Source organism: Octodon degus, unplaced genomic scaffold (assembly GCF_000260255.1).
Source record: "Octodon degus isolate 3935 unplaced genomic scaffold, OctDeg1.0 scaffold00307, whole genome shotgun sequence".
Taxonomy (NCBI): Eukaryota; Metazoa; Chordata; class Mammalia; order Rodentia; family Octodontidae; genus Octodon; species Octodon degus.
This window is the reverse complement of record NW_004524883.1, coordinates 591888-605352: the sequence shown is the minus strand read 5'-3', so window position 1 is coordinate 605352 and position 13465 is coordinate 591888. Positions and strand designations below refer to the sequence as shown.

The 13465-nt window shown below is 47.7% G+C and overlaps 1 protein-coding gene across 6 annotated transcripts; it reads right to left on the bottom strand.

The window, feature by feature from the left end:
• Positions 1 to 2738: 2738 nt before the first annotated feature.
• On the bottom strand, positions 2739 to 11315 carry Dcaf11 (DDB1 and CUL4 associated factor 11). Of its 6 annotated transcripts, none has more exons than XM_004647450.2 (15): positions 11171 to 11315; positions 10351 to 10557; positions 9418 to 9545; positions 8299 to 8426; positions 7974 to 8038; positions 7584 to 7684; positions 6980 to 7126; positions 6728 to 6782; positions 6320 to 6388; positions 5977 to 6034; positions 5697 to 5882; positions 5101 to 5254; positions 4593 to 4745; positions 3698 to 3804; positions 2739 to 3603 (listed from the first exon to the last, which is right to left on the bottom strand). In XM_004647450.2, exons 2-15 carry the CDS (start codon positions 10503 to 10505, stop codon positions 3469 to 3471), a joined length of 1641 nt encoding a protein of 546 aa, XP_004647507.1. In that variant the 5' UTR covers positions 10506 to 10557; positions 11171 to 11315; the 3' UTR covers positions 2739 to 3468. The 6 variants fall into 6 exon arrangements, 4 of the variants coding, with proteins under 4 accessions (XP_004647507.1, XP_023563494.1, XP_023563495.1 ...); XM_023707726.1 differs by lacking the exon at positions 11171 to 11315 and adding an exon at positions 10821 to 11155; XR_002819399.1 differs by lacking the exon at positions 2739 to 3603 and adding an exon at positions 3979 to 4043 and having other exon boundaries at positions 3713 to 3804.
• Between the last annotated feature and the right edge of the window lie 2150 nt (positions 11316 to 13465).

Genomic DNA, 13465 nt, shown 5'->3' with positions numbered 1-13465 from the left:
TGCTTGCTTAGAATGCAAGAGGCCTTGGTTTGAACCCAGCACTGAAAAACAAAACAAAACAAAGTTTTAAGATCAACAGGCCTCCTCACACTTTTTTAAGTGCACATAAAATACTTCACTGTAATTTTAGGATAGTTGAAAAAGACACACTTTTCAGTGTAGGATGTATGCTGGCATTTCATTTTTTTTAAAAATTATTTATTTATTTTTATTTATTACATTTATTTATTGTGTGTGTGGCCAGCTCAGCCCACAAGGGGGCAGGGCTGGCTGGCATGTGGTGCTGGGGGATCGAACTGCAGTCCCTGTGCTTTGCCAAGCTTGTTTCAAGTAGGTGCTTTAGACCACTGAGCCATCTCTCCAGCCCCTGGCATTTCATATTATAGCACTTTTGTTTGTGATGTTGGTGCTTAAACCCAGGACCTCCCATTTTCTAAGCAAGAGCTTTATCACTGGGCTACATTCTTAGTCCTGTATTCTGACTGTTAAATATATCCACTGAAATCTAAAAACCACAGCAATGAGATACTTCACTATTATCCACTTAAAAAAATATGTTACAAGAGCATAAATTAGAAATCATATGGACTGAGGAGATGGCTCAGTGGAATAAGCGCTTGCCCAGCAAGCACAGGGACCTGAGTTCAATCCCTGGTTCTGCCAAGAAAAAAAAAAAAAAAGGAAAAAAAAATCATATTTCTAGGGTCAGGAATATAGCGCAGTGGTACAAGTGCCAGCCTAGCAAGTGCAAGGTCCTGAGTTTGATTCCTGGTGCCCACAGGAACATAAAACAAAAGCACTGAAAGATTTTTTTTTTAGTTTTTGAGACAGTCTCACTATGCAGTTCAGGCTGGCCTTGAACTCACTTTGTAGCCCAGTCTGGCTTTGAACTCTTAAACAATCCTGCAGAAGCCTCCTGAGTGCTGAGATTACAGTTGTGAGCCACCACAACTGACTTTTTTTTTTTTTTTTTTTTTTTTTTGCCAGCTCAGCCTACCCTGGGGTTTTTTTTTTTTTTTTTTGTGGAACCAGGGATTGAACTCAGACCCTTGTGCTTGCCAGGGAAGCACTTATTCTACTGAGCCATCTCCATGGCCCCCTGACTTAAGCTTTCAAAGGAACAAATATTTCCTGTGACTATACAGTCCTAAGATTATTTTGGATGTAATACAGGTCTAGGTGAAACTGGATAGCAGTTAGTGGGTGAAATGGCAGAAAACTGAAAGGACAGGTGGGAAAGAAGATCTGACATGATGGCATCACACCAGGCAGACTGAGGAAAGAGAACAGAAAGGCCAGGAATTTGGACATAGACTTGGAGCCAGGGATGGTGGCTCATGCCTGTGGTCCCAGCTACTCAGGAGGCTGAAGGAGGGGGATCATTTGAACCTCCCAGGAGATCAGCTTGGGAAATGCTGTAAAACCTCTCCTTAATCCAAAAACAAAGACCTAAAAGGAAAAAATCAAAACCCTTATCTTGAGCACCACTGCAAAACCTCACCTTAAAACAAGAACCAAGACCTAGAGGAAAAAAACCCCAAAAAACCCAAACCCCCTATTTGGCCATGAAATAGGTACCTGTCTTAGTCACTTTCCTCATTGCTGAGGTGCAATACCCACAATTTAAGTCAGGGAGAAGTTTATTTGGGCTCATGGTTTGTAGAGGTTTCAGTCCAAAATTGGCTGGCTCCAAGGCAGGAAGGGCATGGTTGGAAAGGCCTGCTGAGGATGGAAACTGTTTATCCACCGGAAGCAGAAACAGAGGGAGGAGCTGGGGAGGGATATACTTCCAGGTCACACCTCAGTTAACCGGCTTCTTCTGACTACCGCTACCGCACACCTCTAAGAGTAAGTCAGTGTAGTGAGACCCTGTACTAAATACATTAAAATCAACAACAACAAAAAATGAAAGTAAATCAGCCACAGTGCTGATCCAGTTAACCTCCAAGAATCTTACCTCTGAGCACAAGACTGTAGGGGTACTCTAGGTTCAAACCTCTAATAGCATCCCTTCTCCTCTTGCTGTGACAGCCTATGAGCACCCTAAAAGTGTGTATCCTGTTTTGAAAATTGCTTAGAGAGCATTACATGCTGTGGGGAAAGTTCTAGTCATAGCAGGGTGTGAACTCCATCCCCTCTTGGCCTTTGTTTAGTTTGCTCTGGGGCCAGAGGTTCTGAGCAGGAGGCAGCTGGATGGGACACTTCTGACCAGGTCCTATGACCCTGTGTTTATGAGCCACCTTTTCTGGCTTATAAACACCTCTTGTGAAGATTGGAGCTGTTCCAAAGCAGAGGAGGTACAGATATTTTTGGGCTCTAATAGAAAACATGCTTCCATGTGTACATGCTGGGAAATTTCTGAGAACAGTGAGGGAGGATCTATTGCAAAGCTCAATTAATAACTGGTTTTAGGGGCTGGGAATATAGCTCAGCAACAGAAGCGCCTGCCTGGCAAGCACAAGGTCCTGAGTTTGATTCCTGGTATTTAAAAAATAAATAAATAAATAAATAAATAAAGATTTTATTACTTTCTTTCATCTTGAGACATAAAAACGAAGCCTAAAGACTTTGTGAGAACTTTTTTTTTTTTTTTTTTCAGTACTGGGGATTGAACTCAGGGCCCTAGGCTTGCCAGGCAAACACTTATTCTACTGAGCTATCTCCCCGGGCCCCTATTTTCTTGAAATAAGAGGACAAAAGATCTCAGACAGGAAAAACAGTGAGACAGGGACACTAAGCCAGGTTCCCACAAAGAGTTTATTGAGGGAGCCAAAGCCAGTAAGAGGACAAAGGAGTCCTACTTTAACCTCTGTCCTCAAAGCTACTGGCCTCCAGCTCAATGGGAGCCTCTGGAAGTCAGGACCTGCCCTGTGTGGAGTCACAAGGAGCTTTGGAAACTCCTGCCCCTCACAGCACAGCCTGGCCAACCCCAGTGATCCAGGCATGGTAATGAGACCTTATCCCCACCCCAAGAGGGTGGTGAGGAGACCCCTCTACTCACCCTGCCCTTCCTCAAGGCCTCAGAAAGCAAGGCCAGGGCATTTGGCCCTCTGAAGGGCCAATCTAATCTTCAATGTGACGACCTGGGCAATGGGCCTAGACGACAGGTCTACTCAGAACTGAACTTAGAGGTGTCCACTCTAGGAGCCAACACCTAACATCCAAACATGATTAAAAACACTCAGGACAGTTCTCTTGCTAGCAGAGGCCACACCTCAGATAATGGCAGTCCTGCCAGACCAGGGTCAGAGATAGAAACCCAAACAGAATGGGTGTGAATGCATGAGGAAACCAGTCAGCCCATGGAGTAGATATTCCAGGGCTCATCTGGGGCCCAGAGCTTTGGCTACTGTTTTATGTCATCCAATGCCAGTGATTCCTCCACATATTCCTCAGAAAGGAAAGGGAGGAGGAGTCAGAGAACTTGGTGAGAGGTTCACCCTGTAATGGACTAAAGGTCAGGACAATCTACTGGGGTGAGGAAAAGGCTGTAGAGGGGCAGGACACCAGGGTGTGGGGACTGGAGCATTCCTCAGACTCTGGCATGTCATCCTGGAAGTACTCAGCCTGGCGGTACTGCCACAGACGCAGGTTCCCGTCCCACTGCAGGGCAGAAGGTGGCAAGTGTCAGGGGGTACTGTCCCTTATCAGGTCCAAGCCCCACATACACACTAGACCCTAACAATTTGAAGCTCACCGAACTGCTGACAATCTTCTCTTCATAGGGGTGCCAACTGACATCACGTACACAGGCCTTGTGGTTGGTCAGCTTCTTCACAATGTGACCACTGAGGAGGTCATACACTGTCCAGGAAAGGCCAAAGTGGAGGGGCTTCCATAGCACCTCCAAACTACCCCTCAGCTGCCCAAGTGGCACTACTGACCTGCCTCTCAGGCAACTCCCCACTTTCCCAGGGGGGCAAAACTCAACCCCAAGAATGGTATAATTTGTGTTTTCTTCCCAATTCCTTTTCCTACCTTGGGTTGAGGATGTGGTGTAGTGCAGTGTGGGTATCCCTGGCCCTTCATTAAAATTCAGAGGCCTACAGTTAAGAAAATGCAGTGGCTTTAAAGCTTTTAGCAAGATATGGAAGGCAGCAAAAGTGAACCCTGGGCTGTCCACAGGTGTGTGCACCTGTGGTGCTTTGTCTGGACAGGGTATATTTCTCTTTTGAAGCCTGAATCTGAGTAGGTGCAGCAAGCTGCTTGTATTTCTCTGCGTGTGTTTCTCCTGCTCCAGTGACTGCATGTCCTTTGTCACTCAATGCTGTCTTCTAATGTCATTCTCTCTGCCTGTTTCCTCCTACCTTTCATCTGCAAACCCTCTCCTGGTCTGTTTAAAATACAGAACCAATTATATTTTTTGGTAGTCTATTATATTTGCCGACTAGAATCCTATGCTCTTTTTCTTATTTTAAAGTATTCATAAATAGAATGTTTTTCTTTTTTCTGTTTAAGTCTTTCTTGTTCCTAACAAAATAAAATTTCACATGTAGTTTTCATCAAGCTATTTAAGGCGGTCACTGTGGTCATAGGAGGAAAGTCAAAGAAACATCCTGCCCTTTCTGAGGCCCAACTGACAAAATCCTTACCAACCACTTTGCCAGTGGAGCAGCCACTATAGATGAACTGCTGGCCCGTGCTATGGGTAGGGGAGAATCGGCAGCGGATGAGGGTGTGTAGCACCCCGTGGCCCCGGTAGGTCATCAAAGAACTGTCCCCTGGGAGCTTCAGCTTCCGCCAGGCTGTGTAAGGATGCACAGACAGCTGAGATTAGGGAGTCTGATCTGGAACTTTCTTGTACCCACAGCCTTTAACAAAAGATTAAGGGTCAACTGCCTTTCTAAACATAACTGATGACTCTTTCCCTACCTAAGAGGTGGCAGTCACTAGTATGCTCTGTGGTCATGATACTAAAACATTTTTGTGTTCAGCAAATGAAGATTTAATGCCTGGACAAGCAGGTTGTGGAAGGGCTCCAGGACTCCCAGGCTACAGATAAATTTAAGGTGCCCATGCCAGGTTCTCTCAGTGATAAAAGTATTTAACTACTACCCGTGACCTTCACTCTCCAGATCTCAGTTCTACTTCTACTCTCACCTTTTTTGGGCACCTGTTGCCAGCGATAGTCCCAATTTTGCTGTGTGGCAGCCTGACGTGAGGCTTCCATGCCTTCTCGGCTAGAAAAGCGTCGGATATCCCAGAGCTTGATGGTCTGGTCTTTGGAGTTGGAGATGAGATACCGAGCATCACCCTACAAAGCCAAAGATAAATGATGGAGCACCAGAATGTGCTGATGTCAGTGCTTGTGCCCTTACTCTAGCTGTATGCTAAGAACTCTGGTCATTTGACTTTCCTTACCTCCTTCTTCCTCTAAGTAAGCTTGCCTTTGATGTTCTGCTTTAGCTTCCACTCCTTGGATAGACTTTCCTTTCTCTGCCCAGAGTACTGGCTGAGTTTCTTATTCTGTCTCAATTAGACTGTCTTCTAAATTCCTTATAAAGACAGCCTTTCCTGCTGCTTAAGGACTGGTGGGAAGAGGGAGCTCATGTTTCTTGGCTTAAGTACCTTTGCTAAGCTCTTAATACCGTGGTTAATAAGAAGTTTGTCAAGTTCTCACACCAATCTATTTTCATGCCCTCCAGGGAAACCCGAGACTTTGTGGTCTGGCTATGCAGTCTTGCCTTCTTGCCCACCTTGCTGTCAATGAAGGTGATGCCATCCTGGTGTCCAGCCAGTGCACCCACAGGCTTGGGGTCATCCTCCCGCATGGTGCGTCGATCCCACACCTTGCAGATGGCATCATCCCCCCCCGAAAACAGGATTTGGGAGCTTATATCAGCAAAGGCCACTGCATTCACATCATCCTCATGAGACTCAATCTAGGGGAGAATGAAGTCAGTATATTTAAGATTTCCTTGCCTTAAAACAGGCCAAAGAGCAGGGCACAGAAGCTCTAAGTCTCAAGAAGAATACCTGAAGGGTACGTCGATTTTGTTCTCGGTCAAAAACATATAGGCAGCCATCATTGGCCCTGAAAGTGAAGGGATGAGGACTGAGCAGACCACTGCTATGTATGGTCTGGAGAGTCCTGCTGAGGAGCCTCCCGAGGGGCAAGGAGAAGAGTTAGTTTTCAAAGATGCCTGGAACCAGCCACCTTGTGCTAAGGAAGTGGTAAACAAGAGGTAAAGCAGGCCATAAACCTTGACCTTAGAGAAGGCTATTCTCCACAACTATCAGTGTAATCTCTGTAATAGCAACACAGATCTCTGGCAGAACTTCTATCTCATCAAGGGAGAAATCCCCCATGAAGACTCACCCTCCTAGTACTTCTCGTCCATCTGAGGAGACAGCAATGGAGAACACTGCAAAGCGACGCTCATCTGGCCTGAAGAGAGCAAAGGATCTGTGTTAAGTGGATTTCTCTTCCATGTTTTTTAATCCACATAGAATATAAGGAAGGTTATAAAGAAGAGGACAAAAGGGGTCTGACAGCTATCTTAGTATGAGGGTCAATTTATTAAGAACTCAAATAATCCTGCAACCCTCTATTTTACTCTCGTCCTCCAGCTGAGAGGACAGATGGTTCCATTTCAGGAATCTACATAGAGAAACTTGCAACAAATATACTTTCCCCTTTAAGTATGAGTTCCAGTTCAAGAGGTTTGCTCCCATAGAGCCTTGCTGGAGAAGTTTCTGAAGAGCATGACTGATGGGAAGCCAATACCTTAGATCCAGGGCAGTGTGTGTATCTCCTTCCCCGTAGATGTTGCAGATGTGAACTAGGAGAAGTAGGAGAAACAAGAATCTTTCATGACTTGGGAAAGGGTGGAAGGAGAGACAAAACAAAGGGCAAGGATGTCAAAGAACCTTGGGAGTGTTTTTTCTGGACAAGGCATGGGATCTTGACTTAGGGAAAGGGACATGGAGACATCAGGTCCCAGGCTGGACAGACAATGAACACTGGGTGCATACTCACTGTAATCAGACCAGCTGGAGTACAGAAAGTGGCTTCCATCAGGGGTGAAGGCCACATCCAGGACACTCCAGCCCACGTCCCGGGCCTTGATGCTCTTAAACTTGTGGAAGCGGCCATACCGGCAGTCATATAGTCGGATTGTCTGGTCTTTATAGTCAGGGATCACACAGAATTATGAATTACCCTCCTTCCATTCAGTGTATTTGTGGAGTCTTATCTTTTTTTTTTTTTTTTTTTAATGTATTTAGTACAGGGTCTCACTAAACAGACTGGACTCATAGTGATTCTCCTGTTTTCAGCCTCTCAAGTGCCAGGATTAGAAACGCACACCGTCATGTCCAGTCTCAATCACTGTTTCAGTGCCCTGAAAGTGGGGCAAGCACAGTGGGGCTCAAACCAAGGTCCCTGTGTCTGCCTAAGCAGATGCTTTAATCTACAGAGCTATCTGGCTGGCCCTGTGGATTCTTATCTTTATCATGGGAAATGTGCGAGCTAACCATCCCTAAGCCAGGCTCTGAGGTCCTGGGACTGGGGCTTTCTGGCCTCAGACAAGGAGTTTTTCTTGTTCTACGGCAAGGAAGTTTATAGCATGAGGGTCTGGTACCTTGGCAAGCAGACATGAAGACTTGACCATCTTTGCTGTAGATGCCACAGAAAGCCTTCTGAGAGTAGGTATCAGTGAAACTCAGATCATTGGGCAAGAAGCTGGCAAAGAAGAAGGAAAGTAGGGGTAAGGAAAGCTCATAATGAGAATCCCAGTTAGCAGGATGGAATGACAGTACAAGGATATCCTTCCCTTTTGGCTTTTGCATAATACTGTCTTTCATCTATTGCACCATCTTCTAAATTTCTACACTTTTGTGCTTTGTTTACTCTCAAAGCTTTAACCCCTTTTATTCAACTTTAGTATCACTGAGGATATTTTACCCCTTCCAAATTTAGGCAATGAGACCTATCTGTCCCTTAGAGTCTCTCCACCGAGCCCCATACTCACTGAGACATCATTCGAGACTGTTCTCCAAGGGAGAAGCTTCCCCGGTGGCAGAGGCCCCGTTCTCTCTAAACGGAAGGGATTGGGGGATATTGCTAGCAGAAACAGAGGGTCACTTCCATCACAAGCAGCCCCAAACTCGATAGATATTGCTCTTGTTACAGAAATAAGCACCACACACAGTAGTCTGTCCCACATACTCCGATGCAGGTTGGCTGACTCTCCAGCCCCAGTATTAGAGGCTTCCTTGGAAAGTTTTTCCTTTTTCTTTGGGGCTGTCAGAGCTTCTGGCTGCCTCATCAGGCCAGCTGGAGGACGAGAGTCCTACCTGGTACAACATTTGAGGAAAGCTGTGCTGCCGGGCTGCCCGCATGATTCCTAAACGTCCTGTGGCCAGTTCCACCTGTGTCTTGATCTCATTGCATTCCAGCTCCCGGGTGTCGGGTGTTGCATCCACTGTGAACACCAAAAAAGAAGTTTCATCCTACATAGTCCCACTGCACAAGACAGCTAACACACCTACCCAGTAAGGCTGAATATGTTGGGACTATGAACACTTCACTTAGTCCCTCAATTATCTTATCTTCTTTTTTTTTTTAATCTTATCTTTTTTTTTTTTTTTTCAGAACTGGGGATTGAACTCAGGCCCTTGCGCTTATTCTACTGCACCATCTCCCCATCCCCTATCATATTTTCTTTTAATTTTTTTTTTTTTTTTGAGATTGGTCTTCAGCTCACTATGTAGCACACAATGGCCTCTAACTCATGGTGATCCTACTGCCTCAGCCTTCTTAGTATTGGGATTACAGGCATGTACCATGAGAGCCGGCTCACTTCATATATTTAATGTATTTGATACAGGGTCTTACAGGGTCTTACTAACAGGTCAGACTCATAGGGATCCTCCAGTTTCAGCCTCCCCAGTGCTGGGATTACAGGTGTATGCCACCACGCCCAGGGTGTAGCCTGAACTCCATGGGGTGGTGCTGAGGATCAAACCTGGGTCCCTGCACTTGCCAGGCAGGTGCTTAGACTGCTGAGCTATCCCCCCTGCCCAACTTCATATATTTTAGAAAAATTTTTATTAGTACATTTTTGTAGTACATAACAGTTACATTCTTTGTGATCAGCTTAACCCATTATTCATGAGAACAGAAACAGAAAAGGGGTTTCTAGTGAAAGTTTTCTTTTTTGTATTTTAGTAAAGGTCTACAGGGTCTCACTACATAGATTAGACTCATAGTGATCCGCCTGTGTTTAGCCTCCCAAGAGCTAGGATTACAGGATTACATGTGCCACCATGCCCAGTCTCAAATGCCATCTCAGGGTGTCCTGGGGGCAGGAAACTGGCTGCTGTGTCTGCCTAAGAAGGTGCTTTCATCCACTGAGCTATCCTGTCTAGTGAAAGTCTTCTAACATTAATATTTTGGTCGATATTTTTTCTTACCAGGTGGGTTGTATCGATCCCCAAGACGGCCATCCCAGGCACTGTCATGCTCTTCCTCCGAGTCCGAGAGGGCCTGGATGAGTTGTAAATTTGCTGCACCTCCTCCCTGCACCAACCTCACTTGGCCTCTGTGGAGAGACCCCCCATTACAGAGGGACCCCTTCTCCCAACTAAGCAAATTCAGAATCAATAGTTAACTGGCTCTTAGACCATTTAGTATTCATTTTCATAACTGAAGCTGAAGTAGGCTGTGGTTTTTAATTTTAATCTCCCACAAGATATGGTCAGAAACTATTCTGTACTCTCAGAACAAGAGCAGAGAATCTCAACATGCCTGCAGAGGGGGGCATGTTGTTAAACTGACTTCTCAGAAATCTAAAAATTCTGGGCATCTCATTCTGAACCTCTGCTGGAGAAATCCAGCATAGGAAAAATCCACCAGGATTCTCAAGCTTATTTTTTCTCCAAAGAGCCATAAACAAAGAAACAAAACCAGCTGTACCCTTTTGAAATCAATTCCTCTGGAGGTCACTCCCTTCAAGGCATTCTTTCTTCAAGAACAGGGTTACAGTTAGGTCAATTACAACTTGTTTTACGAGGAAATAAGTTTACATAGCCTCATATCACATGTCAAGCGCTTCACCCTCTCAACTCTTTACCTCTCACATCACTCCTTTTCCATCAGGTGCCCTTTTTCTTTTACTTACTTGGAAAATACATTACATTTGTGCAGTTATAGCTCAAGAGGCTCCCGTGAGCAGCCTACTCTTAACTGGGTATGGACCTGAATGCCCTGGATGCCCAGCGGGGAAAAGCTGTTCTGTTCAGACAGACAGCCATTTGTGCTAATTCTATTCCTGTAATTTTCCTGCCTGGATTTGAAATCAGGGTCTGTGGTGACACCTTGTGGAGTCACACCAAAGGGTAAGTTACCTGCGGAGGAGATAGGCCAGTACCTGGGCCAGATCCACATCTTCATCCTCCTCTTCCTCTTCCTCGCTCCGACGCAAGCCAGCCCCTCTACGGGACAAACTCTCGGAGGGGTCTCCAGACCCGGATCCTGCGCTGCTGCTGTTCCTTGATCCCATCTTCTGCTCACAGCATCCTTAGGTCCTGAGCAGGGGCTCCTCCTGTCTCTTCCTTGGTTTTGGTGAAAGCAAAGCTTGCTCTAGAAATAGTAGGGTCTCCGGAGAAGAGGCAGTAGCTATCTCTGGGAGGGCGTCCCTTCCTAGGGACTGAAATCCCTTTTCTTTAGCCTATGACAAGTCCCAAGGCTATGGGAACACAAACCTTCCCTAATCTTGTTTAGCAAAGAAAGCAGAAAGTAGCAAGCCTGGAGCGCAACTTTAAAGCACCAATGTGAATCTTCTGAAAACAAAACCTGCTTTCTACCCCAAACTCACCTATCAAGGGTTCTCTCCACTCCCTGGGGGAGGAGGGAGGTTCCCCGGTAACCCCTCGTGAGGACCAATCAACACCACTCGCGGAAGAAAGCGCTACAGCTTATCTCATCTAACCAATCAGTCGATTTAGGACTCAAAGACCCCCGACACCTCCCCCTTACCAACCAATCACAGCGCTTTCTTGAAAGAGCCGGCAGCAGAGATAGCCAATGAGGCGAGAATTCGGCCTAACACCCCCTCCTTTGACTCACGCCCACGTGGTGTGCCGGGGGTGTGTACGCCAAGGAGAGGAAGCGGCGAAACACCTCCCACTAAAACTGGGGGTTAATACCCCGCACGGGACCACCCACCAGTCAGAAGCGGCCGTAGGACCCGCAGTAGCTCAAGGCCTTGTTTACACCGAATGCCGCCGCGGCGTCTGTCAACCGCTCCTCCGTCACGCGCCTCGTTCGTCACGCATCTCCCGGCTTCCCGACCGGCGGGCTGCTGACGTCACTCGAAGCGCCCGATGGCCACGCCCCCTTGGCGCCCTCACTGGGCAGTTGAGCTCGCTGATTGATAGGTGGGCGGGAGAAAGTGCTAGAGAGACCCGAGGGGAGGGGAAAGTACGTGCTCCGGGAGGGGGCGGGTACGCCCGCTGGGAAGGCTGACAGCGAATTGACAGCTTCCTGGAACCGCGACGGAGGAACCAGAAGTAATGGTTGAGAGGCGGGGCTTAAAAAGCAACGGCTAGAGGTTTATAACCGAGTGATATTTTAGCAAAGGATAGTTTGTTGTCGGTCCCTAAAGATCCTTCATTTGGGGGGCTGGAGAGATGGCTCAGTGGTCTAAAGCACCTACTTAGAACAAGCTTAGCAAAACACAGGGACCGCGGTTCAATCCCCCAGCACCACATGCCAGCCAGCCCCGCCCCCTGGTGGGCTGAGCTGGCCACACACACACACACACACACACACACACACATAAATAAAATTAAAAAAAAATCCTTCATTTGGCTGTTATTTTTTGGCTCGGACTTTTTAAACAATACTTCAGAGCCTCCTTTTCTGTATGAGGTATTAAGAATCGAATCTCGGGGGCTGGGGAGATTGCTCAGTGGAATAAGCGCTTCCCTGGCAAGCGCAAGGACCTGAGTTCAAACCCCAAGTTCAAAAAAAAAAAAAAAAATCGAATCTAGGGTCTTAGCACTAAGCTCTATCCTATCCTTTTAAAATTTTGAGACACGGTCTCCATTGCCCTGGACCGATGAGTACTTCCCATCCTCCTGCCTCAGCCTCTAGGGTGCTGGGATTGCAGGCTTGCGCCACGACGCCCTGAGGAGCCCGCTTTTAGTCATTCTCTGTTCGTTGGCTGAGGTTTTAACGGCCCGGCTCCAAGAGCGTCCGGCGCCTTTGCCTCACAGATGGGGACCCAGCTCCACCCTCTCCTGGGTTTAGCTTCTGGAAGCCTTGTTTTTCATGATGGCCTTCTTTTCTAGACCTCCCCTTACGCGCTCTGGCCTTTTTAGACGGTCCCTGGCTTCCCGCTGAAGCTCCCAATGCGCGTTGGGGCTCAAGGAGTCTTTCCGGTCCTGCGAGTGCGGGCAGACGCTGCCCGGGCGCTCGGGGATTTGCAGACGTCCCCTAGAGCCTGCGTCCTCCGGCGCCCCCACCCCGGGCTGCGGGTCCAGAGTGCGCTGGCCGCCGCCCCTTCGCCCCCGGCGGGTTTATGAATAACAGGGCTGAGTCCAAGGCCGGGACCCGCCACGTCTCGGGATTCTTGCCCAGGCTGGGGGTGGGGAGGCGTGACCTTGCCGAGCCGGTGCAAAGCCGCAGCCTGAGGTCCACGTCACCCGCGAGCCCGGCCGGGAGGGAGGCAGGCCCGGGTCCCCGGGCCGTGCAGTCGCGGCCCAGCCTGGGGAGGCGAGGGTGTGGCCGTTCCGAGACAGGTGCCAGCCTGCTTCCTGGGCCTGCGACGTGTAGTGGAGCAGGGCTCTGCTTGCTTTCTTGTTTTGCAGGCACCATCTTAAGACTTTTTGTAACTTTCAAACAAGCGCCTCGCATTTTCATTTTCATTTCCTGGACTCCACTACTTATATAGGCATTTCTTATACTAATATTTATTGAGACTTAGGGTTCTGTGGTCTCAGGCCACCTGGAATTAATTTTAGTCGGGGCGTGGTGGCGCACACCTGTGATGCCAGCACTGGGGACGCTGAGGCAGGGGTATCTCCCACTAGTTTGAGGTCAGCCTTAGGTACTTAGTGAGTTGAAGGCCAGTTTGAATTTGCGTAGTGAGATCCTTTCACACACACACATACACACACACACACACACACACACACAGCAGATCATGGTGACACATGCCTGTAATCCTAGAGCACTCTGGGGGCTGAGGGAGGAGGATTGCTGTGAGCTCAAGGCTGGCCTGGGCTCTATGTTGAGACCCCGTCCTCCAAAACCTGTTTTTGTTTTTTTTTTCTTCCTTTTTTTCCCCCTTAAATTATTCAAACTATAGACTTTTTGTATTTTAGGGAAGGGTCTACAGGGTGGGTGTTCAGTGTCTCACTACTAGACTGGACTCGTAGTGACCTGCCTGTTTACAGCCTCCCAAGAGCAGGGATTATAGGCGTGCGCCACCATGCCCAGTCAAATTTGCCATCTCAG

What these genes read in the sequence shown, in the direction of transcription:
- Dcaf11 (XM_004647450.2), bottom strand. Translation starts at nt 10,505, where the DNA reads ATGGGATCAAGGAACAGCAGCAGCGCAGGATCCGGGTCTGGAGACCCC. An exon ending in CTCCAGCTGGTCTGATTACA is followed by an intron (nt 6,783 to 6,979) that starts GTGAGTATGCAC and finishes TACTTCTCCTAG; the next exon opens with TTCACATCTGCAACATCTAC. An exon ending in CACACTGCCCTGGATCTAAG is followed by an intron (nt 6,389 to 6,727) that starts GTATTGGCTTCC and finishes TGCTCTCTTCAG; the next exon opens with GCCAGATGAGCGTCGCTTTG.